Source organism: Falco biarmicus, chromosome 15 (assembly GCF_023638135.1).
Source record: "Falco biarmicus isolate bFalBia1 chromosome 15, bFalBia1.pri, whole genome shotgun sequence".
NCBI classification, from domain to species: domain Eukaryota; kingdom Metazoa; phylum Chordata; class Aves; order Falconiformes; family Falconidae; genus Falco; species Falco biarmicus.
Genome location: NC_079302.1, coordinates 21,143,026 through 21,170,691, shown reverse-complemented (window position 1 = coordinate 21,170,691; position 27,666 = coordinate 21,143,026). Strand labels below are relative to the sequence as shown.

Here is a 27,666-nt window from a genome sequence, read left to right as displayed (position 1 = left end):
CTGCCTGCCCGTCCCTGCCGCTAACATCCACATCTCACGGTTTTCCTTACAGGAGCTAGGCCCCGCTCGGCCACACTGGAATAACCAGGTTCACAAAACAAATTTCTTCCGAAGACGGCTGCGCCCGGCCGGCTCCAGGGGGACGCGTCTTCCCCGGCGGGGCCCGTTACCCCCGGGCCGTGGCCCCCGGCGCCATCACGGCGCTCCCGCGCATGCGCACGGCGCGGCAGGGGGCGCTGCGCCGCGCATGGCCCCGCCCCCGGCACGGGGCTCTCGCGAGAGCGCCGTGATAAACAGTGCACAAAATGGCGGCAGCAGGCCGGGGGGCGGCGGTGGCGGCACGGTGAGCGCGGCGGGCGGGGGAGGGTGGCGGGATGGTGGTACTGCCGGTGCTGCCGCCGCGCCTGCCGCGCCGCTTCCGTGCGTGGGCTCGGGAGGACGCGGAGCGGGGCGGGGCGGGCAGCACCCGGGCCTGCAGCAGCCGGTCGCCGTTCCCGGTGTTGGCTCCCCCTCGTCCCTGGGGCTGCCGCGCGGGGCCCTGCCCGCACCCCTACAGCCTCCCCAGGCCGAGGGGCGGGCTGCGAGCGGCGGCGCTGGCCCGCACGGCGTCTGCCGGCTCCCGCCGGGGCTTTAACCGCGCCGGGGCCGCGCTGCCGCCCCGCGGTGGCGGGCGGGGGGCTCGGTCGCTGGCTGTGGCGCGGCGGGGGTGGCACGGGCGGCGCTCCCTGAGGGGGCGGCTCCTCCGCGCCCCCTGAGCCGCCCTGGGGTGCCCTCGCTTTGGGGTACACAGGGGCGGCTGTGCTAGGGGACGGGCTGGCTGCCGAGTGCCGGCCCTGGCCACCTCCACGCCGCAAAGGTCCCAAACAGAATAAGGTTGTGAGCGTGGTTTTCCTTTCCTCTTGGCGTCTCTCATGTTTCAGCATCATGCTTACATACAGGCTGTATTATTACTGTCTTATAAAACAGCCCTAAGGATGCTTATTTTGCTCATTTGTGTCGTTGCGCTTTTAAATTTTTATTTATTGCTCTAGGGGTTATAAGGCAACGAAGTATAAGGCAGGCAAAGCTCAGCCAAGGTGAGGAATCAATGTGTTGGAACTGGGTCCAGTTCAGAGGCGCTTTGTAACCACAAACAGTCCAGTCTGGCATGGCATAGTCAGTCAGATAGAAATGGAGGGGAATTCTATCCCCGTTTCAAGGAAATAGTTGAGAATTCTAAATAAAGCTCGATAAAAATGGACAGCTGTCACACGCAGGCTGGATTTGTTCTGTTGTTGTGCTGTGAGGTCAGCCCGTCGTCCTGCCAAATAGTGTGAATCCCAGAATAAGGCTCCTGCTTTTCAGTCCTGGTCACTGCAGCAACATACCGTTCTGTTTTGCTTCTCCAGGCAGGGTGGCAGACTAGACATAGACATGGTTTTTTTCACTTCCCTTTTGATGGCCTTTTGTCTATCAGTTGCTGGTTAAATGTTTTGAATTTAAAAAAAGACTAACATTGTAATTTTTCTCAAATGCTTCCTGCACCTTGGAACATAAAGGGAAGAGGTTTCTCCTCTATGTGAAAAAACACTTCCAGTGCTTTGCTTTAACTTCACATTTTTGCATCTGTAACCCCAGCCCTTATTTTCTCAGGTGCCCATGTTGCAGTTTAACACATACTGCACCTTGAAAAAATTAGACTTTTTTTTTTTTTTCTTCATGCTGTTTTTTCTCTTTCAAGCACAAGGACTGCAGGTTTGCTTCCTGTAGTGTCTTTTGTCCTTACCAGGCCTTAGTACAGAGTTTGAAGCCAGTTCTGCTTGTGTAAAATGGTGTACTTCAGCAGAATTTCTATTTGCCACATTTCTGATTGGAAAAGAGCACCATGCTTTTTTAAGTGCTCATGGGCACTTAAAAAATCATGTTAATATTTTATTTTGCACTTTTTCCTTGCCCTGCAGCTGGCATGTTGTTTTGTTTTCTTTGCTCCACTTACACAAAGAGTGCTCAAATTTGGTTGTCATCATTGTGTGTTCTATAGTCAGGTTAATAGCCAAGTGTTCCACCCGTGCTCTGGTGCAAGCAGGGAAGAGACTTGAACCTTGGTGAAGAATTACTAAATGAAACATACGAACAACTTACTCCATATTATTTCTAATACTAACTGCCCAAGTTGTGTATCTTTTGTGATTTTCAGGCTATACAGTTGCACAAACATGAATCTAATTATTTTCTGTATTACTCTGCCTTACAGATTGGCTTGCAATCAGCTTTGCTAATTCTTCTAGGGAGTTAACTTTGCCATCAGAAATGGAGTACAGGACTCAACTACCACATTCTGAGTGACCGAATCCTTTAATACAAAATGGAGAAAAAGCGTAGAAAGAAATGAGCCTGTTTACTAGGCTTTACCTCAAAAGACCATGAAATCTCTACTTATTTTGGACACAGCTTTAAGAATATCCAGTTGATCAGCACAGTGAAAACAACATTTACCGAAACAAAAATGAACTAGTTTGTAAAGAAGAAAATTGTGATTTGAATATATGGAATTTTTGGAATGAAACCATTTTCTTCTTTGACCATGAAGTTTGCAAACATCTGGTTTGTTCTGGTTGTTATTTTACTCTGTGGCAAAAAACACTTCGGTACCAGACTAGGGAATTCCTCTCAGGAGGCTCATATATGTCCTGGATGTTCTCGCCTTACTTTGAAAGTGGAATTCACTTCAACAGTCGTGGAGCACGGTAATAAAAAGAGTTCAGCAGTAAAAAAAAATAATCCCTGTGAAGTTCAAGTGTATCTTGTGTATAAAGTGTGGCGTTTGTGCAATCATAACATTTAGAGTTTCTGTAGAAGCACATCATCTACTAAATTCTCTGCATGCAAAAAGAGAAACAGATTTTTTTTCAAAGGTTCTGGTTTAACTGGAAATAAGAGTCAAAAAAGGAGAGAAGGAAGAGAGGGGGAAATAAAGAGGATGTTAAAAGTGAAAATGAAGTGTGAAGGCTCAGGTGGGCAAGTCTGGTCACTTTGACCTGTTTAGTAGCAGTTCGTTTCAACTCAGCCGGTGGTGTGGTTGAGTCTCTTATGAAATATAACCACAGGTGGGCCTTGAAGGGGTGAGAAAGGCAAGAAGTCTCTTGAGAGTTTGTTCAAGAAAAAGTTTGGAAGTGATAATACGCGCATGGAAAAATTGCAAAGATAATTGTGAGGAGAGCATATGAATGGCAAAGTGAGTCAGATACCGCTGCTGGGATGGCAAAGGATAGCAGTAGGATGCTGCTTGACCCTGCATCCACTTGTTGCCTCAGGTACCTGTAGTATTCTCACAGTGAAGCTGTGCATGTGCCTGGGTGCTTACAGGCAGAGTGACAGCAGCGACGTTTCTGTGCGCAGTTAGCCAAAGGCTTACTGTGGTGAACGTGGCGGTGTGTGCTGAAGTCCACTCAGAATCAGCACTGTAGATGGAGCACTGGACTGTTGGGACCAGCTTCGTTCTCTGTGCGTGTTGTAGTTGGTGTCAGTAATTTGCACTAAAACTCAATACCGCGTAGAAGCTAGATTCTTTAAATCGTACACGTCAAGAAGCATGTTGAACTGGCATATCGAGCAGTTTGTACTGCTTGGATGTGACATAACAGTAAGTCCATTACCTCTTTCCTGCCCTCCCTACATCGTTTCACCTTTCCATGATACCTACTATTCTACCTTCCTTTCAAAGGTTTTTGTTGTATTTTGCAGGATTCTTGGTGGGGGAAAAAAACAAAATAAAAGCATTATGTAGTGCAGAAATAAACTGCAGGTTTCTAAAGCAATAAAAATGTGCCTCAAATTCTGATTGTTTGTTCTGGATAAAGAACGAAAGAAATATTCGGACTTTTACAAAGTCAGTGCATGAGTATGCTGCTTAAACATCAGTTCTGATAAATTGTGCTCTTGTTCCAGAGTATATTGTGGCTTTTAATGGATACTTCACAGCTAAAGCTAGAAGTAAATTTATTTCAAGTGCACTAAAGAGTAGTGATATTGAGAACTGGAGGATTGTACCTCGCAACAACCCAGCCAGTGACTATCCTAGTGATTTTGAAGTTATTCAGATCAATGAGAAACAGAAAGATGGAGTATTGACACTGGAAGATCATCCAAACATCAAGCGTGTAACACCTCAACGTAAGGTCTTCCGATCACTCAAGTATTCGGAGTGTAAGTAATTTCCTGCATGAGATATGCTTTAGAAAAGTATTCTTAGCCTTGTTTTAGACCATCAGCTTAGCATTAGACAAATGAGAAGTGCCCTACAGTTTTTATTTAATTTACAGAAATCTATTCCTTGGCCTATAAAATTATCAGGGTCTTGTCATACCTTTGCTAAAGCATTCCCATCTACAGCGTAGAAACATTTCTTTTGTAGTGGTCAGTCACCTGAGACTATGGACCATCATATCCCTAGTAGATAAAACAGAAGCTTTTACTGATTTTGATTAGAGAAAATTTGTCTAAAACTTTTGTTATAACAATATGATGTGCATATTTGCATAAAAATCTAATCTTCTGTGGTTTTCCTCATACTGTTACTTTCTTTTCTTCATCCTGATCCTACACAGCTGATCCAACATTGCACTGCAATGAAACCAGATGGACTCAAAAATGGCAGTCATCTCGTCCCTTGAGAAGAGCAAGTCTTTCTTTAGGTTCTGGCTTCTGGCATGCAACAGGTCGACACTCAAGCAGGCGTTTGCTGAGAGCTATCCCTCGCCAAGTTGCTCAGACCTTGCAGGCAGACGTCCTCTGGCAGATGGGTTACACAGGTATGCTTTTGTCTGTTGGCTTAGAACAATTACCTTCTTTGAAAAACAAGCGAAGTATAAGGAGAGGCTAAATTAATCTCTTACTGGGTGCTGGTTCTGGAAAGATTGAGAAATTATTTGTTTGGAGTTACGTTGTATACTCACAGAGTGCTCTTCTGTGTGTGTATACTGTTCTTACGAGAGGTTGGGCATATTTATGATCTATGGCTGAATTTCTGAATTGGAGTGTTGAGTGTTGTTTGAGATCTAGAACTTACTGAGCTTGTGAATTGCATGCTACAGTAAATAAAAGTTCTCTTTGACTGGATAGATTTGCTAAGAAGCTGAATCAGAAAAAGCGATGCTTTTCTATTATAGGTGCTGGTGTAAGAGTAGCGGTGTTTGACACTGGTCTGAGTGAGAAACATCCACATTTCAAAAATGTAAAGGAGAGAACAAACTGGACGAATGAGAGGACCTTGGATGACGGTGAGTTACTGTGCACCTGGTCCAACTGTTATGGATACTGGTGTGTTCTGTTTTCCGTTGTAAAACTGCTGTTGCTGCTATTGTGCTAACATCTGGTGAAACAGTGTATCTTGAGATTTTAAGCTTAGTTTTGCAGTGTTCCGAGCACTTAGTATTCCTACCAAATTCAACAAAGTATTAAGGTTCTGGGAGGGTGTTGCATAAGACTCTTTTTAATCATTTGTGGTGTTTCATGGTAACATTTGAAAAATGTCAGACCATGAAGACATTATGCAGGCATAAATACATTGTCAGAGTAGGTGGAGGTCAGAGCAAACCCCACAAAGCTGTTTCTTTCCTATTCCATTTTATGTATTCTGCTGTTTCACAGTGCATACAAATTTCCATACTTACGAGGGAGAGGATTTTCCTTCTGTACTGTGCATTCCTAAACTAATCAGAGTTTTGGCACCTTCCTGTAAAGTTTTTCTAACCTATATCATTTTCATCAAGAAATGCTGTGCTGGCTCATGCCCATCAACATTCCAAAGAACTTTTGTATTTTTTGCAGTATGTTTGTGTTCCTTTTTCTTATGTTGACCTTAACTTGCCCTGACTGTATGCTTTAATTAACTTCATACTGTCTGAGTCAGTCAGTTGGCAATTTAATCCCCTTAAATTTTGAGGTATATGCATATCTTGCTCAGTCCTGTGTGCGCCTCCGTAGTTCTGTCATGTATAGTATTTCTTTGCTTTGCAGCACCTGCTTTTGGTAGTTTTGCTTTTCTGTTATTTCTGTGCCCAGATGATTGCTGGACAGGAAGATTTGGAATACAGAAATACAATGTGGACAGTCCAATAAAGCAAAAGCTAAAATTATTGTTTAAGAAGAGAAGAAAATGTGTTTTCGTGTTTCGTTGTTCATCCTTAAAAAAATATGGTTCTTGCAGAACCAGGATAAAAATCAAAAAAGAAATTTGCGTAAAAATACGTTGGCCTTGTGACTTGCATTTCCCAAAGTAACTTTTTTCTCATGATTGTGGGGCTCTTGATTTCACTGGTAGCAATCAGGAGTGGATAGACTGGAGAGTGTGTCATCGAGTTTCATCAGCTGGTTGTCTGCCTACACAGTGCTGGGAATTTAATCCCACTGAACCCAGCAGCAAAATATGATTTACAAAGACTAGGACTGAACCCGATGTTTGTGGTTTGTTGTAAAGTCTGTTAGATTGATGTGATTTTTGGTGTAGGTGGTGTTTAACAGTACAGTTCCTTGACAATGAAATGATTTGTCTTCCAGCATCTTTATTTTGTTTCCTTCTCCATGTGATAGGTTTAGGCCATGGGACTTTTGTAGCAGGTGTGATAGCCAGCATGAGAGAATGCCAGGGATTTGCTCCAAATGCAGAACTGCACATTTTTAGAGTGTTCACCAATAACCAGGTAGCTATTTTACATCTGTTTCAATTTCTGCTTTCTAGATTAATGCTGTATTAATCCTTTCCTTTGGGAATATTGCAGTACTTGTAAATGTTGATGTATTTTCTTTGATCAGTGAGAAGGATACATCTTTCTACTTGTAAGATACTACAGGATGTCTTACAGTTTCCAAATCTGGTGTATTTTTCAGAAATAATGTGTGGAAGTCTGATCTGCTTAGTGCTGGAGCAACCACTCAAATGTACTGAGCACTAGAAATGCCAGGAAACCATTATCACTTTTATGCTTTATTTTGGTGGTGTTTCTTCTATCAATCTGAAGTCTGTATTGTCGTGGACTCACTGGATGTTCCAATGATAGCTTGCTTTCCCCTCTTTCTTACATAGGTCTCATATACATCTTGGTTTCTGGATGCCTTTAATTATGCAATTTTAAAGAAGATAGATGTATTGAATCTAAGTATTGGTGGGCCAGACTTCATGGATCATCCATTCGTTGACAAAGTTCGTATGAGGAAATAAAGCGGTCGTGGTGGTTTTTATATCCCTCACACAAACACTGGACTTGCAGAGCTACTCCTTTGCCACAGCTGCTGATAGGTTCTGCTGCTGCTGACAGTTTCTGTGGAATTTCATTTACATGAGAGAAATTTTATACAATGTACAGGCTTTTAGGAATATATTTAAGAAATGAATTAAAAAGACCCCAAACACAACCCAGATATTCAGAGCTATGGAAGCATGCCCTTTTACCAAATACTGTATGTACTGCTAGAAAGTGTGATTCCCAAGCAGGCAACGAAGTGGGCCCATGATAGAAGACGCTTAAGTGACAGCCCCCACCCCCCCCCTTTTGTTTTTTAAATCTCTGCATGGTTAACTTATTTCATGGTAAAAATACGTAGAGCATGTATTCAGCAGCAAATTGTTTAAGAACAAATAGGTAAAAAGTACAGGTAGTTGATTTAAGTATGTGTTTTGTTTCAGGATAAGATGGAATTAAGTTTTTGTCTTTGTAAATGCCTGATTCCCTGAATTGTTGATCTATCCTTCAAAAGCACTAAGCAAATTAATTTACTTGCATTTTAAAAAAGGATAAAATCTTTCTTTGTAAGGACTAGTTAAGGGATTTGATGCATTGCTTTTTTCTTTTCTTTTTGCTTTTTTCTTTTCTTTTTGCTTTTTTCTTTTCTTTTTGCTTTTTTCTTTTCTTTTTGCTTTTTTCTTTTCTTTTTGCTCTTGTCCTCTTTTTTTCCTTTTTTTTTTAATGATGACCTGCATTGAAATATAGTTTGACAGTGACTTCACTACTCTCCCAGATTATTACTGGAGAGGATTCAGAATACCTTGACTTTGGCATCTGGAATCCTTTGTTATGGATAAGAGTTCTTCCTTTGGTGTAACCTAAATACGTATGATCAGCAGTGTTGCTGTTGAGGCAGGGTTATTGGTCACATAATCTTAAGAAAGTTTGGAGCTTAATACAGTGAGATGTATTTTATAAGTCTCAGTAATAGAGGTTGGACTAATTGTTTGCTTATGTCAGATCCCATGGAATGTATGTTTGTTGGAAAAGTTTTTTTGGTGGCACAGCCTTATTGTAAACTTCTGTTTTTTGTAGGTATGGGAATTGACGGCCAACAATGTTATCATGGTCTCTGCTATTGGCAATGATGGCCCTTTGTATGGGTAAGTTTCAGTGACCACTTCAAAGAAAAGCAAACATGTTATTATATATTTCTGGAAGTAGTTGTGCTTGGTCAGAAAGTTTTCCCTACTCCTTTTTCTCTGCAATCTGTTTATAGAAAGTGACTCCAGTTAAACACTTCCCATGTCTTTATCACTTGCTGCTGTAGTACAGCAATTTGTGAAGTACTTAGCTAAATATTTTTCTCTGAGAACAGTGGAAAGTCAGTAGAAGAATGGCAGGACTTCCAGCTGGCATTCCCCTGTTAGTATGAGCAGACAGCTTTGGGTGCTTGGGCTTAGGGCTTAAGGAATATAGAAGGGATCAGGCCAGAACGATGTGTGATATATTTCTAAAATAAATGCCTAAAAATATATTTTGTTTTGTCTTCAAGATACATGGTTTGGTAGTTACTGAGTTAGTTACTGCATTGCTAACTGCCTGAAAAAGTTGCTCTCGCTTCTAAAGAATAACTGTATCAGGTAGGACCAAAATTTGTTTCTGTGGAGGTTACAAAGAGCATCTGACAAAAGTCTGATGGCAGTGTGTCTGTTATCAGGATAAACTTATGACTGTGTCTTGTTTGGTTTGGTGGTTTTTGTTATTTTTTTTGTCTTTCTATCTCCCAACTTGTTCTAGGACTCTCAATAACCCTGCTGACCAGATGGATGTGATTGGAGTAGGTGGCATTGACTTTGAAGATAATATAGCTCGCTTTTCATCTAGGGGAATGACCACTTGGGTAAGATATTTTGACTGTGGCCAGCCACATTTGCAGCCAAAATAAGGGCCTTGGAAAGGCAGCCTTTTTTTGAAGGGATAATGCTGTGCAGATGGTATGTGTTGGGGGAGTAACCATTTCATCAAAGATCGGAACAGTTAGAGATTTTAAGTCTTTAAGCAAGAAGCTTAATGTTCGTTGCAGGGTTTCTCATTATTAATTTTGACAACTATTGACATTCTTGATGTACCTGTAAAACATCCAGTACCTTTTGGCTTACGGTGAGGACTTGCCTGTCTGGTTAAATCTGGAAAAATGAAGGCCTGCTTTTGTGCTTCCTTTAGCTTAAAAATCCTAGGATTTACAGGTACTACATGTAACACTGCACTTACTTGCCTGTTGAACTGAGGTGACAGGTACTGTGCACATGATTTCAGATGAGACTGCACTGTGATCTTAAGGGGACTGTTACATGCTGCATGTCATTCATTAGCAAAGTAGCAATGTGGTTATCATTTTGTGAGTGGTTTTATGCTTAGCATAGATAGTACAGTAATTGGCAGTAATGTTAATGTTGAAACATTGAGAACTTGAGTCCTCCTTTAGGTGTTACTTGCTGTTCTTTGGCGCTGAGCTTTGGCTAATTTAGTTGATAATTTTACTTCTAAATGACCTGCAGTTGGTTTAAATGCCCAAATGAAGCAACCAGTCTTCGTTGTGTATCAGGGCAATAATGCAGCTGTTTTCTTTCGCAGGAGCTGCCTGGAGGTTATGGTAGAGTGAAGCCTGATATTGTTACTTACGGCTCTGGAGTGAGAGGTTCTGGTATGAAAGGTGGATGCCGCTCGCTCTCTGGGACAAGTGTAGCGTCTCCTGTGGTGGCAGGTGCTGTTACTTTGTTAGTGAGGTAAGTCTTAAATAAGACACTCTAAAAGGATGCTGATGCAGGAGGGTCATTATAAAGGAGCCCACCAAATAAGAGTAAATTGTGTTTACATGTAGGAAAAAAAACTTGGAGGATAAAATCACAGTTCTTCTGCCTGAGACATTGCCTTGTCTGACAAGCTGTAGGTTTTCTGGGAAAAACTTGAGAACTGTTCTGAATAATAGTTACATCTTTGAAAATTTAACTAGGGAGAGCAGTACTATAATTTTGTGATATTTTTAATATCATTTTGAATGGCTGAGCTTCTGTCAGTTTTATTGTAGAAAAGCAGCTGCTCAAAGTAGGCACCTGTAGCAGATAATTATCTAAATCCTTGTAAATTTTATAGGTTTCAGGGGTTTATGGCTGTTACCCAGTTGCATAAGTCATCTGTTGCATACTGAAGAACTTGAAAGAGAGGTGGGAGATGCAAGTCTGTACTTTCCGTTTGTCCTTGCTACTATATAAGGATGAGGTTAACTTTTATTTGAGAAACATGCCAAAAATGTAAAGTTACCATTATAATTCCTCCATAAAATGGTGCATTTTTCTCTGAACAACAAAGCTATTTTTGTCCCTCAGAAGAGCCACATTGCGAAAGATGTAAGTTTCCAGTTACAGAGGCTTTGATTTTTCAAAGTATTTTATTTAGCATATAAAGATACTGCCCTGATTGTAAAGACTGCTAGGCATGGAGCATTCTAAGGAGAAAAATGCATGTAATACTAGTTTTTAAGATAAATGTGTCAGAAGCTTGTCACTCTTCCTTAGCTGTTCCAGTGAGAAATCGAGTAATAACAGACAAGTATGAATAGAAGACATTACTCACAGCAAAATGATTTTTACTTTCCTTAAATCAAATGACTGTTAAGGCCGAATGGTAAACAGGACTAGCTAGAAAGTTGGATAACGGCTGCCTAATGTGATCTCTTGTTTCCCGTTTCAGCACAGTTCAGAAGCGTGAAATGGTGAATCCAGCTAGTATGAAGCAGGCACTTATTGCATCAGCACGTAGACTTCCTGGAGTCAACATGTTTGAACAAGGACATGGCAAGTTGGATCTTCTGAGAGCTTATCAGATCCTCAACAGCTATAAACCACAGGCCAGGTTAATTTTAATCCTTAATTAATCAATGATGCACTATAATCTGCTGTATGTCTTTTAAGAGAGCAGGTGTTGCATGTGTAACTCAGTTGAGCAATCTATGCTTATGCAACAAAGAGAACTTGCACAGATCTTACGTAACCCTGAAGCATGAATTTTGACAAGAGAATGGATGAAAAGCCTAAATTATAGCAGTGTAGGGATTGAAGTGTCTATGAGAGGTAAATTGACTTTCTCTTCTAGCCTCAGATGTTACGAATAATGTAATCTACAACACAGTGGAAAAACACTTAAATTTTAACTTCTGAGAAGAACATTCTCACTGTGCTGAAAAGTTTTTTTTTTGTGTGTGTGTGTAAAAATCTTTTCATAAAACCTAAAATAAAAAAAAAAAAAAGGGGGAGGGAAGAAGATTTTGGGGCGGATTTGGGAAGCAAGTGAGACCTTGGTAGAGCAATTATGACTGGCCTCTCTTATCTGTAATTTTTTCATAGTTATGCATAGTGGCATGTTCTTATGCTCCTCTGCTTACTGATTTTTTTTTTTAATTTTCTTTTTTTTTCAATTCTACCTCCTCCATCCTGCTGTAGTTTGAGTCCAAGCTATATTGACTTGACGGAATGTCCCTACATGTGGCCATATTGTTCTCAGCCCATATATTACGGAGGGATGCCAACCATTGTTAATGTTACTATCCTTAATGGTATGGGAGTCACTGGGAGAATTGTAGACAAGGTAAGACTTAACACTGTGCCAAGTCCTGACTGCTAACGTTGGTGAAAGCTTCCCAGAAAAGACTATTTTAGCTATGAATTTCATAGAACAAATCTGATTTCTTACTGCTGAGAGCAAGAGATCCAAAATGTTTGATTTTTAAAGGATACACCCAGATTGATGAGATTTGTCAACATGAACTGTCTACAAGTTTTCAAGCAATGCATTGGTTTCCCGGATGTGTAGTGTTTTGTCTTTGTAAAAAATAGTTTGGATTGACAGGTGCTTAGGAGATTTCTTTATATTCTTTGATAGCATTTAGAATCTTGCGGCATAGGGTTTCCTCATCGGTTTTTTTGTTGTTGGGTTTTTTGGGTTTTTTTTTGTCTGGAGCATCAGCAATCTCAGTAAAGAATCCTGACGTCATAAATCTTGTGTCTTCCATGGGTCTAAATGACCTGAAGGTACTGATTTATCAAGGTCTGCAGCAAAACACCAGGGATGTTGAGCATGTTAGTTGACTAGAGAGGTTTTTATTTTTTAATTTTTTTTTTTTGCTTTAAGTAAGTTTAAATGTAGAACAGATTTGGGAATTGATACAAGTAAAACACCCATCCCAAAACTCTAGCCAATGTAAATGAGATTAATTTCAACATTTTAGTGTGAATCCTGAGGTCTGTTTTAGATTTAAGCTTACATTAAAGGGCATTGAAGCTCTTATCCAACACCATTAGCTTGTGGTAATACTCAGACACAGCTGATGTAAATTGCTTGTGTCTGTCATAGCATTAGCTCTCTTCGTTACCAAAAGGAAATTTTGTGTTCTTACCAATAAATTTTTCACAGAACCCCAAAACATTAAAATATGTGAACTTAAGCAGCGTGCTATTCAGAGAGCTTCTTAGAGAGTCCTGCCTCTGAAAAGCCTATACTTCATCTGGATCAGTAAGGCTGTCATGATTAGGCTGATTCACTGACACACCACCAACCCCTTGGGCTTTGTGGACATTTTAAAATTTGGCATAATATTCAGGAAAAGCTAAGGTTTATTATTTCTTTGTGCAGAGGAACAGGGCTATGTATGCAAAAGTTAGTGACTGCAAATACTGTTTTACCAATGTTATTTATTCTTCATTTCACAGCCAGACTGGCAACCTTATCTCCCCCAAAATGGGGATAATATTGAAGTGGCTTTCTCATATTCCCCTGTGTTGTGGCCTTGGTCTGGATACTTAGCAATTTCCATCTCTGTAGCAAAGAAAGCAGCATCATGGGAAGGCATTGCTCAAGGTCATGTTATGATCACAGTGTCATCCCCTGCAGAAAATGAAGTAAGTTCTGTGCATTTCTGGTTTTCTGTGTTAATTATTCAAAATTGCTGCCTAATACACAAATACCTTCGTCTTAATGGGTGGTTCTGGTCCTGTCATTTGAAGCACAAGTTAGATTGGGGTCAGGAAATTGAAGAGTACAAATAGTGATCTTTATAGCTGAGAGCAGGATTAACCTGTGAATTGGACATGCTTTAGAATCAGAAAACCTCTCTTTAGACTGATTTTTTAATTTCATTTGTTTATTTTGAAGTTCAAGTAACGTATTTTGAAAAAGAGATTACTTAAATATGTTTCTTCTAGAACCTGCGTAATTGTTGCTGAGAAGTTTTTTAAGGTTTTGAACAATTGAACCAAATCACAGTTGTAATGTATTTGAAGTATTTTACATTCTGAGCATAAATATAATCTGTTGACTGCAGAAAGAATACTACAGTGATTTAAGGCAAAAGTCATCCAGAGCTGGTACTGGTGACTAAAAGTAGATTGGATACCTCCATTTTTTTTAGTTTTTTTTTACAATCCGCAGTTAACTGGTGAGTGTTCCTGTTGGGGGGAAAAGGATTTCACTGTAGTTTGTTCTGTCCTTCAGTCTAAGAATGGTGCAGAGCAGACTTCAACGGTGAAGCTTCCAATAAAAGTGAAGATTATTCCTACTCCACCTCGTAGTAAGCGAGTCCTTTGGGATCAATATCATAATCTCCGTTATCCACCAGGATACTTCCCCAGGGATAATTTGAGGATGAAGAATGATCCATTAGATTGGTATTTATCTCAGGTTCTATTAAATCAGTATTTCTTGATTGTGTGTTAATGATATGGGATAACTTTAATGAATGCCAGAGAGCTCTGGCCTTTTCCAGTGTGGCATGGGATTGTCTTTTCTAAGAAATCCATGAATAGCTCTTGGACTCTGCATGCTTTTGGTGCAGGATTTTTTTTGTGCCGTATGGTTTTACTCACATGAAGTGAAAAGCTTTTAAAATACACATGTAAGACACTGAGATTTTTTTGTTTGGCTTTCGAAGTGTAGCATTTTTCTTTTCTGCCCTGATTTCTCCCATAAAGTTAAGAGGAGTGTTTTCTTAGCTGTTCCAGTATTCACTTGTCAAAAAAACCATGAGAAATTTGAAAGATTGAGTGCTAAAGAAGTCTGTTGAGGAAGGGTGTCTTCGAAGCAGGGAGAGGCTTGGCTGTCCTGTTGTCTTTCATAGGTGGCGAGGGAAAGCATCCATAGGAAGAATCACACAGCAGTATATAAGTGAGGATTAATCGGGTCAGTGACCAAGACACAGGCTTTTGGAAAGCTGCTTGGAGCATACAGATATGGCAAATGGACAGGAACCCTCCACTGAGTTTCAGCAATTATTTACAGGTGGTCCTGGGTGCTTCTTCAAGTTAGTAGTTAAAACTGCTCTTATTGGCTCTTTTGCGAGGAGGAGGAGGTCCTGTGAAGAACATCTGTTCTTAATGCAGTAGTGTTTCTCTGTGATGCGATGCAACCATGATGCAAACATGCAAAAATTGTGCTTTGTAAGGATGTGCTCAATCTCTAGCTTTGTCTGTGTAACTAACTCTTCTCTGTAGCACTTGGAACCAGTGTCATTTGAGAAGAGTTTGCAAAGAGGAGGTGGTGGTTGGAAAACTACAAATTATCATTTGAAAAAAATTGACCTTTTAGAAAGGAAACTAGGAAGTAATCTATAATGAGAGTCTCTAAATCAGATTTCTGCATGCCAGATCTAAATGTCTTCAACACTTTTCTCTTTTCCTAAGGAACGGTGATCATATCCACACAAACTTCAGAGACATGTACCAGCACCTAAGGAGCATGGGGTACTTTGTTGAAGTACTTGGTTCCCCATTTACATGTTTTGATGCAAGCCAGTATGGTAAGCATGAGTTAGTTGCCTTGTTCTCCATTCTGTTAACTTCCTCCTAAAACGGCCTGGTTTTTGGAAGACCAGTAATGTGGGGATGCAAAGAAAAAAATCTAATGATAGAACAATGTTATAACAGTGGGTGTATTTATATGCTGATACTTAGTTGTGTTGATGCAGAAGCTTGCTTGGAGGGCTAGAAGAATTAGTGCAGTTTTCTATTTTTACAATGAAAAAATGAGAGGGAAAGCCCACCTCTGAGTGGGTTAACAGCTCCTCTGTATTCAGTCCCACAAAGGCAGAACTGTATTTGCAAAAAGATTTTGGCACAGTCAAAATGCAAAATGAAGCATGATGTGAAGAGCAGACTAAAATCAAGTGTCCATTCTGGTTGTCTTTTCCCTCAGCAATGGCATTTTAAAACGTTGATATCTGTAGACAGATAAAAGTGGGGAAAGCATTCCATTCAGCCGTATGTGATAGCAAAGCAGTATGTGGCTGGTTTCTTCTCATCAGGAAAGAGACTTGATAGATTTGCCAGACAGCCCATGCTCTTTTCTGCTCCAGCCTGCCCCTATATTTAACCATGACATGCTGCAACAAGACCCTCTTTTCTTTTGGGCTGTGATGTTCTTCAGTGGCCTGCGAAGTGAGTGTGCATTCTGACAGTTTTCTATTTCTGGAAATGTTGTCAGCAGTAATCTTTTGTTTACCTTGATTCTTCAATAAATACCTCACTGTTGCTTTTCGAGTTCAGTGGGTGAGCAACTCGATACAGAAATGGTAGCGCTTACAAAAGTAGCAAAATAATTTATTTTCTGAGACCGCTGGTTTTGTAGTTGATAGAGTGCAGCATTAGGGGACTTCTCTGTCCTCTGATTCACCATTATATTGCACCTTGTTTGCTTAGTAGTTTGTGGGGCTTTCAAAATGTCTTCAATGGGAAGAAGTGAGGGGTGAAAAATGCAGTGATCTACCGCTTCTCCCTAGCTTGTATTGTTGACAAACTTGGTGAAGGTGCGCTTCGTCCCATTGTCTGTGTCATTAACGTGCTTTCTACAGGATCGTTTATCAGAAGGCTTGCCAAACAGGCTGCCTGAACTTGTGGAATTGGCCTGGTTGCAAGGGACTGTGAGACACAGGGCCAGAGTCAGTGGTTTATTGGATTGCTCAGGATATCAGCCTGTCAGGATTTGCATTCTCTTTGAAGATGGAAATTCCACCGCCTCTCTGGGTGATCAGAAAGTGAAGAAGCAAAATGACTTGATATTTAGAAGCCATCTGAAAGCATAAATATGTTTTTGGGGAATAGAAGTATATTTTTCTGGTTGTGCTTCTCAGTGATGCAGAGAAAGTTGTGCTTGTTCACAGGAGTGGGTGAGGATTATATGAAGGTGGCAGTGGCACTTCAGTCAGGTCTTCTAAAATGTGGCTGTAGTTTTGAAGTCTGAAGCAAACAAAGTTTCAGGGTAATTGTTGTCTACCTGGCCTGCAAATCTGCAGTAAGTGAGCAGAGTAGCCTTTAGAATTGGAATAGTGAAAAAACCTTATGAGTAGGGTGCATCTACACTAGCACTTCAGTTTGGGTCAGCAGTCAGTCTGATTGTCCTCTTCTGCCAGAGTCTGGCTCAGTTTATGGAGTATTTGGGTGAGACCAAACTGCAAAATATACACCTGATGTATGCGGGCATTCAGTTCATGAGACCACACAAGCATGAGTCAGAATTAACACCCTTAAAAAGCATACTGTGCTGCCAAACTCATTTTTGGATATGTTTGTAAACTGAATTGTCTGGTATTTCCCGTCCTTAAATGCACCTTCTATAATGAGCTGCCAGAGCAGGGCATGTGGACCAGATATTGTGCAAAATGTGTGCTTGTGTTGACTTTTGCAGAGGTTGTGTGAATAGCGATAACGTTACAGTGAACAGCCTGGTGAACTCTTGTTTTTGCTTTTACGCACAGGGACTTTACTGATGGTGGACAGTGAGGAGGAGTATTTTCCTGAAGAGATCACCAAACTGAGGAGGGATGTTGATAATGGACTTTCACTTATTGTGTTCAGTGACTGGTACAACACATCCGTGATGAGAAAAGTCAAGTTTTATGATGAAAACACAAGGTATTGATTTGTGTCAGTTCTTTGGGGGATAAAGTGCCATAGAATTGCCATTTTATGCACATGTTACCCTAAAAATCCCAAATGTAATATGCTGTACTTCATCACTCCCATGCTGCTTGTAAGAAGGGAATACCTGAAGAGCAATATTTATGTTAAGTTGCAGCTTAAGGAGAATAGCTACCTATTTCATCGTGATTGCGAAGGCTCATTTGGTAATGTAATCTTCTTTTTAAGCCAAGAAAAATATTTGCAATGAAAAGTAGTTACGAATTGGAGACTGACAAGCAAAGGAAAACGCATGCATTTTCACTTTCAGGGAGCAGAAAGAAAGTGTGCATTGCAAACAGTATTACCAGGTTGTACACCAATTACTGAAGTCATTCCAGTATATTGTATAAAAAGAAAATACACCAGTGTCATGAGTGGTGGTAGAGACCCTCATAATTACTGTAGTTGTCAGCCTGTTTTGTATTACTGATAAGCCAGGAAGATCTGTTTTGCTGTTTGTGAGCAAGTAACATTTTGCTTCCTTAGAAAAATGAGAAGCAAATTACATGACTGTCAGTTTTGCCTCACTTAGCCAAACAAAGAGGATAAGACTGAATTTCTTTCTAGCAAACTGAAGTTTTCCATGGAACTGAAATGCACTGAGAACTTCACGTTAGTATTACTATTTGTTCAAAAGCATTGGTGTCAAAGAGAGACGGCTGCTCACGCGCCCCGGAGTTAAATAAGTCCTTGAGATGTAGTTCTTTAAATGACTTTGAAAAAGTCTGCATGTGGGAAGCCACCTGACTTTCATTATGCAAACTCTAGTAGTATATTCTGTATACTAATAAACCGTGTTATGCTGTAATTTTTACAGACAGTGGTGGATGCCTGATACTGGAGGTGCTAATATCCCAGCTCTCAATGATCTGCTTTCTGTCTGGAATATGGCCTTTAGTGATGGGCTGTATGAAGGTGATTTTACTATGGCAAATCATGAAAGTGAGTACTGGAATCATTGCCTGTGCAGGCTACAGCGTGTTGTTTGGGAAAGTAGTTTTCTGTGAGAATGAGATTGAGTCAGAGTCAAGGGAACTACTCAAATTCAGGGAAAAGAGTCTCAAAGGATGCTTAAATGATTACTTCCTTCGTAGACTGCATTAAAGCCTTTGGTTTTAATTATGCAATTACTTGGAAATTTTAAATTTTGGAGGAAGAAAATGGATATGGACATTTTCCGTGGAATACACGAGTTTAGACATGCATTGTAACATCCTGAGATGTTTTGTGAATTCCTGTTCTTGCAATCTTTTTAATTGTTCCCCCTGAAATGAAGATGTTTGATTGGTTTCAAGTTCAGACTTTGTGGTTAGGCCACAGGTCTGTGATGACCTTACTGTTTTCTGACTTTCTAGGTCTAGCCATTCTTTCTTTTTATCTGCCCCAGTCATTTGATGTTTTCATGCTTTGCTTCCAAGTCTCTGTTTTCTGACTGGTTCATTCAGAAAGTGTGTGTAAAAAGAGAAGGCAACAGCACTGAGGGCTGTGTATGCTCACCAGCATGGATTGAAGGAGACAGGTTCTCTGTAGTATAGGTGATGGCTGTTAGTGTGAAATACTACATTTCTCATAGCATTTGATTAAGCTTTTCAGTTTAAAGAAGATCAGGTCAGTCTCCTAAACGGAAAGGTTTGAAAATAGTATGTAAAGGTGAACATGCAAAAGCTGTTCTTTGAAGCGTCTTCTCTGTGAATACATACATTGGTCAAAATGTGCAAGCTCAGAGTGATGTTCCTGGGAATGTTTTCTTCTGCGCTTGTGTTAACAGCTCACTGAAATATGGTGGGAAGGGAAGGAACGTAATTTTTACTCTAAACTGCACTTTTGTGATGTCTTTCAGTGAATTATGCATCAGGCTGCAGTATTGCAAAGTTTCCAGAAGATGGCATTGTCATTGCACAGACTTTTAAGGATCAAGGTATGCACTTCCTTGTCTTTTTTTCTGTGTTGTAAGCAGAACTTTGGAGTAGGTGCACAAGCAAAGTTCTAAAGTCTATAGGTGTAAAAACATTGATTTAAAAATACATTGATGGAGTAAGTGCTTTTTCATTTTGCCTAGAGCATGTAGTTGGATGCCTAACAGGCAGCTGCAGTGTGACTCTGTATACAATTTTGACATAGTACAGCAATGTCCAAGTGTATATACGCAGTCTTTTATTGTGTTTGCTCTACGTAAACACATCCGCATGTATGTGTGTCATGCATCTTTAGAGGGGAGGGGAGTGTGTCATAATGGTGTTACTTGTCCATGTTTTTCACAAATTTCAACTGCTACTGAAATACATCCCCTAATCGTTGCCAAATTTGGTGTGAGTGTTGTGGTAGCTGTGGTGATCTAAGGATATAGGTAAGGAAAATTTTGGTCGACAAAATATCACCCGCTAGATTCTCATAAGGAAAAATTCTAGGCACACAGGAAGCCAATGCTTGAGCCATCTGTTCTCTGTGTGTAGCCATTCTCTTTAGCTTTATCATAATATCTTTTCACTTGTGAGGTGGTAATTCCGATTTGTAATAGCAACAGGCCTTTTTTTTTAAAAAAAAAAAAAAAAAAGTTTTTTATGAGCCTTTAGGAAGTGCTATGTAGGACTAAATGACCAGAGCTGTTAGCATGTTGTAGGTCAGGCCTGTGTATATGGGTGAGGAAGGTTTGGCTGTGTAGGCAGAAGCACGTGTATAGCTTCTAATATAACTCAGCAGCTGCCGGAAAAGATCAGCAAGTTCATTGTAGTTTTGACTTACAATGTGCAATAGATATGATTACCTAGCGGAGAAATTTTCCATGTGAGCCTTTTGGAAGAAAGACAATTACCTCTGGAACGCTATATGCTGATGACTTAGGCATTTCCTTATGTGTGAGAGAGAAAGAGAGAGAGAGAGAATGTGTCAATTTGACAAGTAGCCTGCTAGACCTGCTTTTTTCTGTTGAATTCTTTTCATTGCAACTCATGAAGCAAAAGAACTCTGTGTTTTGCTTCCGCTGTGTAAAGGCAGCGTCTCAAGTAAAAGAGACTAAGTACTTAGCATTTGAAATTTGTCTTGTTTTGTTTTTTTAAATGGGTGTTAGAGGTGGGAAACCTTTAGCCTAAAAAGAGCTTTCATTTTAGTTCCTTCATGAATTGGGGTGTTTTCCCTCCTGCTGTATGTTAGAGCTTTCAGTCCACAGGAGATAAAATGATTGGATGGATTTATAAGATACAAATGGCAGGTTTCTAGCCAGGTCTACTCTGGGTTTTGCTGCACATACCCGTTCATGGGAAGGTTCCTATGCTTTTTTCATCTTTACTGTCCATCAGTTATCTCAGTTATGATTTTAATATCTCACAAACAACAAACATATATTTTAGATTGCCAGTTTATTATTTGGTACTTGCAGGGCTTTTGAAGGCAGGCCTTTAAATGACACTCCTTCAAAAATTATTCTACAGTAGGATGAGAACCAGGGCAGGGCTGGATGTACTGAAAACTGGCTCTGCATGCCAGTTCAAAGAGCAGCTGGGATGAGGAGGGAGTAAAATTTGCCAAAGGTTAAGGGGGAGGGGAGCAGGGGGAGGTGAGAAAAATCACGTGAGTTTTTGGTTTGGGTTGGTTTTTTTTTCCTTTTTGGCATAAGTATCCTTACTAAACAATACTTTTCTTTGTTCCTGAATTGAAAGCTGAACACACAAAGTGCAAGGGTAACTACTAACTGCAGAGTTCCAGAGACATGTAAGCCCAGCAGTCTTTAAAATGGGCTTCCCCTGAACCACAGGTTTAATCAGTTTTGCAGCTGCTGCTTACAAAGAGACAGATGTTGTGTTTCACATAATGTCTCTATTCTCTTTTGTTAGTTCCGTAGTAGGTTTTCTTGTAGGAAGAGGTAGGCACGGCAGCAAAGTTGACGAAGAGCAGTGTGCACTGTGATGGCTGATCTTAAGTTACTGTGTCCTGCAGCATTCTGCAGGGCTAAACCAACGTAAAGTGATTTGTAAGGCAGAACGTTTTGATTTTAAATCTGTTGCTGAAAATACTAGGATTTTTCATTCAAGCTTTCATTCATGTTGAAGATGATCTAGGCTGTGAGGTCTTTCTGCTTCTCCAACAAAGAAAAACATTAATATCGGTAGGAAACTTCACAATCAGAGTCTTGGAGCAGTTTCATTATTGTAACAACGTGGGGGTTTTGAAAACATGTTTCATAAATGTGTGGCATGAAGAGTGGCATAGCTGCATTTGTAAGTTTGCACTGTAGGCTGTACTGACTTTCAGGTAAATTGATGTTGACGCTTTGCAGGCTATTAAATTTATTTGTGCTTTGCTTTAGGTCTTGAAGTTTTAAAACAGGAGACCGCTGTAATTGAAAATGTCCCTATTTTGGGACTTTACCAAGTTCCTTCTGAAGGTGGTGGCAGAATAGTTTTGTACGGTGATTCTAATTGCTTGGATGACAGCCATCGACAGAAAGGTGTGTAAACTTCGACATGGAGGAAGAGTTACTGTCTTAAGCTAACAACTGAACTATGGGATTTTTACAGCTCCCATCAGAAATAGCTGTTTTCTAGGGCCTCTCTAAATATTCCCAACAATTAATCACAGTTTCAGCAAAAGACTGCCCCACAAGATAGCCCTCTGATAGATCTGACCATTCCCCCTCCCCCTCCGATAGGGCCCCTTGCCTATCTTTCATTCCACAAGCTTTCTGGGCTGGTTTTGGGGTGGATTTTTTGCAGGGTGGGGTTTGTTTGGGGGTTTTTTGCTTCTTTGGGATGGTTTTGTTTCCAGAAAGCATGTTTGATTTGAAATTGTGAAGAGTCAGTTAGGGGGTCCCTTCACTTTTTGCCCAGTTGCATTTTCAGAACGTTTATGTAGTACAATAGATTTTATCTTTTGAGTTTGCCCGTCAGTGTGCCTCGTTCCCTTTGCAATGTTTACCTTGTTCCCTTGCAATGTTTGCCTTCTTCCCTTTGCAATGTTTCCTGTGAGGATTTATGGTAATGTTCAACATTTTGGTTGTGGACTACTAGTTTCAAGTTCTACTTTGACACAAACCAGCTGGCGTAAATGTGTCAGAAAGCAGGAATTTCTGTTTGGGTTCAACGTGTTTGTAATTCTGGGTAGTGCGCGTGTGAGCAGCATGTGCATGGAGTTTCTGTGACTCCCAGAGAAGCCATTCCTTCTGCCTACACACTGTTGTTGGTCCTTAGAAAACCTTTTTTCTAGCGCTTTTGTCTGGTCTGGCTTTCTGCATTTTTAAGAGATTGATTTGGTTTCTCATGACATGTAAAACACAAGCTGGTGTATCTGTGGCTCAAGAGGCCAATGACAATCCAGTATGTGAGGTTGTCTTATGTATTTCTACTGAATGTGATGTTCAGCCTGAATTTTCCTCATGTGATGAAAAGTACATTTATAGTTTTTTAAGCTTTTGTCACAGATATTTTAAAATACTAGGTTATGTAATCCCTCCCTTGCCTAATCTATTTAAATTTAAAGAAACTTACTGCCTAAGGGAGCTTTCTATCTGTAGCTTATTTCTTTCTCTCCCAAACATTTTCATTTTCTTTGAAAGTTCTCCAGTTTCTCTTTATCTGTCTTTGGGTGGCTTCCAGTGGGTTGCTGTAGCACTGACATGTCAGTGCCTTACGTGCTTGCTGTAGGTTATTGAAAGCACGTAATTTAAGAGAAGATACGTAGCTTTGAATTAAGCGATAGAAAACAATGCTTTGTGACATCCCTAATGCTGTTAAATTCAGTGTGACCTGTGAAGCAAGAAAAAGTGGAAGGCTCTAAAGAAATCCTTTAAAATTAGCTTTTAAATTGTGAACCGGGAGCTGTGTCTCCTGCAGAGACATCGGTGGCTTTAACTGAGGTAAATTCCTAACATTTGTGAATATAAATCCTTAAAATCTGATTGACCTCTTTAAAAATCAAAGGTGGGGGCTTAAGGGACACCAGGATTATGAAGATTAATTCCCATTCCCAGCCAACTGTTTCTGGGAGGAGAAGTTCTGAGAAAAAGTTTGCTGTGTGGTGGAAATACCTGATAAGGGATTGTCCTACTCTTGCAAATGGAAGTTTTAGAGAATTGTGGTGTTAATAGCTGGACTGCTTGTTCGTTAGGTGTAGCTCTGGATTAAGGTAGTCATAATTCAGGAGAGAATCAAAGCAAGGGTTCATGTGCTGTTGAAGTGCAAAGGAAACCCACAGTCAGGTATGTTGCGACATTGATTCCCAGCCTGGTCTGTACCACAGCTGCTGTAGGTGCTGCTGGCATATAGCCAGAACCTTTCCCCTTCATTTATGTTTCTTTGAGCTTGGGAAAGCAAATGAGTTATAACTTTCCACTGAAGACACTACCTTGTTCTTACTTTTCTTTGCAAGGTATCTATTTTGTCCTTTCAAAAAACCAGTTGGTTCTCAGTTTTCCTCTTAAAAATGGTATCAGAAGCTCAGAGCTTCCTGTGTTTCCACACCAAAAAACCCTCATGATTTTTGCAGGGACTTGGATGGCCTTGCACAGGCTGGAATTCCCGTATTTGATACCTGTTGTTTTTTGTCCTGCTCCCCAAAAGAGCCTGATTTGGTACTCAAGATATTTTAAGAGTGAACAGATTATTTCTGTGTCTGTATATTGGGTGGGGGATTTGGGGTGTGTGTTGGAGGTTGCATCTTTCTGAAATTGGGCCTAGAACCTCAGAAGGAAAGAATCGAGAGCCAGAAAAACTGATGGTACTTCTGAATGTCATCACAGCCTTCTTAACAGAAAGATAAGCCGTTTGAAATGTGGCATAATGCATATCTTCTCTGGGGGCTTGGGGCTATGAAATCCACAGATTGCTTTTGGCTCCTGGATTCCCTCCTGCAGTACACTTCTTACGGGGTGACACCGCCAAGTCTCAGCCATTCTGAAAACAGGCAGCGACCTCCGTCAGGAGCAGGCTACTCTCTTCCCGAGCGGATGGAAGGTGAGGGCTTTAATTACCAAGCAGAGCCCACAACGGAGGGGGTGTCTGGGTGGCATTTAGGAATACTCGGGCGGGCCCTTTGAGGTATAAAAATTAAGGCTCGTTTGGTATGAGCTTTACAGTGTTTTGTTTTACTAGAAAAGAGCACTTACTGTGGGGATTTGTTACGATCTAGTTGTGATTTGACTAAAGAAAATGTTCTGTTCATGGAGTGATTTTCAGATGCCTGGTTCTTCTAGGGAGTATTCTAGTTACTAGCTGCAGAGCGTGTATAAAGCTTTCAGTCTTGTCTGGTGTGCTGCCAGCAAAACTTGAATTACCCACTGGTGTAGGTGCACAGCCTTACTGTTTTGTAAGGTGCCCTTTGGTTAATTCTGAGATTTAGCTACGAGTTGCCGTTACTGTAAAGAGCTCGTGGTGTTACCACAGCACTGTTTAGCCAGAGGCAGATGTTGGCAACATTTATCCTGCTAGTCTTTTGGTAACCCAGTGTGCCTCTGCTGTGAGTTGCAGGTAACCATTTGCATCGATACTCAAAGGTGCTCGAGGCTCACTTAGGAGACCCTAAACCCCGGTCCCTTCCTGCTTGTCCTCACCTGTCCTGGGCCAAACCACAGCCTTTGAATGAAACTGCCCCCAGGTTAGTATATGTCTGGCTGACAGTTACACAAGAAGCCTTGCTTTTGAGTTCAGCTGAAAAATTGTTTCTTCTGCTTTTGAAAGGGACAGCTGGAATGCCTTTCCTGGAGAAATACGGGATTGCAAAGAGGAATGAGTTATGCCTCTTCAGTGCCTAATCCTGGCTCGCCTTATAGCTACGCTATGAAACTAGGGGATTTAAAAAACAGCTTCAGAAGTCAACTCACTGTTGTGATTGAGTTGATCCCAACTTAGAGTGAACAGTCCTGCTTAAATCCATTGTCACTGCATGCCTTTGAAATAGTTTTCTGAAGCAGCTTCTTGAACAGCTGACCTAACTCTGCCTTCTGTTGTATCATTTGTCAGTTGCTTGAAGGAAAACACACCAGCGTGTAGCCCATGCTTGTCTGCTGAGCTGCGCGTGGTTACTTTTGGTAGACTGCAAGAATGAGAGTTAGTAAATAGTTGCCAGTCTAAGTATGTCCCTGTGGCTTCTGAATTTAACTTTGGAGATCTGCAAACTGCAGAACCTAAAAAATGATCGAATTATCATTGGGGTCCAAATTAGTGAGTTAATGTGTAGGTTCCAGCTGTCGCTTTCGCTATGTTTCTACAAAATTCCTTGCATTACTAGAGTAAGTGAGCAAACACCTCTGTCTTTAAATTTCTTCTAGCAACCTTTGGAAACATCAAAAGTTACTGTCAATTGACCTTGATAAAGTGGCTCTGCCCAGTTTTCGACAGAACAGACCCCAAGTGAGACCATTGTCCCCTGGAGAAAGTGGAGCATGGGACATTCCTGGAGGTAAATATTGAAAGTTTGAAAGTCGCTCTTCTGCTTTGCTTGTTGTATAGGCTTTGGGAAAAAAAAGTATTAACAATGAAACGCAGTGCAACCGGAAGAAAGGCTACGTGTTTATTTTCAGTTGTGAAAAACATGCAAATAATAGTAGGGCTATGTTGTACAAGCTGACTGGTGAAGCCTGAAGGAAATGTTTTTGCATATGAAGAGTTTATTCAGAAGAAAGCATGCGTGACAGATGGGGAAGGAGGTTTTGGGGGGTAGTTGGGGTTTGTTTTGGTGCGGTTCAGAGTGATGGGTGTCAGCAGCAGTCCCAGTCCTTGGGAGCTGTGGCTGGTTACCTCCTGCTAAGTAAAATTCTTTGTGTCAGTGCACAAAAGCGGAGTCCAGAAGAGTTTGTCTGAATGGTGCCTTGGGCAAGGTGTTACACTAACAAATGATGTAGAACACTTGAAACAGCTTTCAGTCTAATAGTGGGCTGTTCTCCTGCACGAGCTTGGCACTGCAGGCCCAGGTGGAAGTTGTTTGAAAGCCTCACGCATGCACTTCTCCCAGACTGAGCTGCTAGACCAAAAGACGCCTGTAAAAACAAAGGGTTTGATTCTACAGCTTGACCTCACTGTGTGTATGCACGGTGTCTCTGGAGCAAGGACAAAATCACTTTCCTCATGGTATCAGGGTTTGGTGTGATTTATAGAAATTACTTAGTGGTAAAATTATGGTCAAGCATTTACTCTCTTGTCTACAGCAGATTGTAACCCACATCTCCCCTGCAACAACACTTTCATGTGCCCAAGTAGGTCAAAGTGGAAATGCTGGTGCTTTTCTATAATGTTAGTATCCCATCTTGTTTTTGCCTGTCAGACTGCAGTTGTTAATTCTAGAATCATACAGAATCAGAGAATGGTTTGGGCTGGAAGGGACCTCAAAGATATTTAGTCCCAACCCCCCCTGCAAAGAGCAGGGACACCTTCCCCTAGACCAGGTCGCTCCAAGCCCCGTCCAGCCTGGCCTTGAACGCTTCCAGGGATGGGGCATCCACTGCTGCTCTGGGCAGCCTGTGCCAGTGTCTCACCACCCTGATCTTCCTGTCTGAAATGCAATCTTATTAATAGCTTACTAACAGCGAAAGCCTTTGAACAAGAATTACTGTTGGATCATTTTGGTAGGTGGCATTAACGCTGTAAAGACATCGTAGCTCGTGTGGTTACTAAGAGCTTCCAAACCTCTTTGCCTTTCTAGGTATAATGCCTGGCCGGTACAACCAGGATGTAGGACAGACTATTCCGGTCTTTGCTTTTCTTGGTGCCATGGTGGTTCTGGCGTTCTTTGTGGTGCAGATCAACAAAGCGAAGAGCAGGCCAAAGAGACGGAAACCACGAGTGAAACGACCACAGCTTATGCAACAGGTTCATCCACCAAAGACACCTTCTGTGTGAAAGGTCTCGCTTGCCAAAGATGACTTCCTTTTACTGGTTGCTTTCCTGGGTGATCGATCGCTCCCAGCGAAGGTGCAGCAAACACGGCACTGATCGTAATAGTAACTCGCACCTGACATCATCTCATAGTCTTTGGTTTCTGGAGAGAGAAAGAAAATAAAAGGACCTCAGTTGATCATCTGTACATAAAACTGCAGCTTTAAGCAGCCAAAGCCACCAAAGACTTGAATACTGTTGAAATGGCTGCTTAGTCACTACATATCCCAAGAGGGGGAAAATGGACTTTTTTTTTTAAGCTGACCAAACTAAAATCTATTTGTTTAGAGGCTATTTTCTATATTTATTGTTGGGGAGGGCGGGGGGAAAAGTCACTTTAAGGACCTCTGCTAAGGAAAAACAAGTGCATTTTTTTGGACGGAATGCAATTTTCTAGAATGATATTATGCTGAAGAGTATAACATACGCAATTAAAGGAGGGAGAGGATGAGAGATACCAGTACAAATCAGTGAGGCATACTCCTGCAGTTTATTTTTATAAAGCCAACTACCAGGACGTTTTGTAATTTTTGGTCATGATTTCACCGTTGTTGGTGAAGCAGATTTTCAATAAATATGTTATCTATATGAAGCTAA

General features: G+C 41.0%; 1 protein-coding gene across 2 annotated transcripts; it reads left to right on the top strand.

The window, feature by feature from the left end:
* The first annotated feature begins 206 nt into the window (after window positions 1-206).
* On the top strand, window positions 207-27,666 carry MBTPS1 (membrane bound transcription factor peptidase, site 1). 2 transcript variants are annotated; one of them, XM_056360372.1, is made up of 23 exons: window positions 207-343; window positions 2,234-2,726; window positions 3,928-4,185; window positions 4,587-4,790; window positions 5,148-5,258; window positions 6,571-6,680; window positions 7,064-7,180; window positions 8,298-8,365; window positions 9,003-9,105; window positions 9,840-9,991; window positions 10,956-11,117; window positions 11,705-11,849; window positions 12,971-13,159; window positions 13,752-13,924; window positions 14,936-15,051; window positions 17,005-17,161; window positions 18,027-18,151; window positions 19,050-19,127; window positions 21,513-21,653; window positions 24,022-24,153; window positions 24,667-24,793; window positions 25,467-25,597; window positions 26,837-27,666. In XM_056360372.1, exons 2-23 carry the CDS (start codon window positions 2,540-2,542, stop codon window positions 27,031-27,033), a joined length of 3,183 nt encoding a protein of 1,060 aa, XP_056216347.1. In that variant the 5' UTR covers window positions 207-343; window positions 2,234-2,539; the 3' UTR covers window positions 27,034-27,666. The 2 variants fall into 2 exon arrangements, with proteins under 2 accessions (XP_056216347.1, XP_056216348.1); XM_056360373.1 differs by lacking the exon at window positions 7,064-7,180.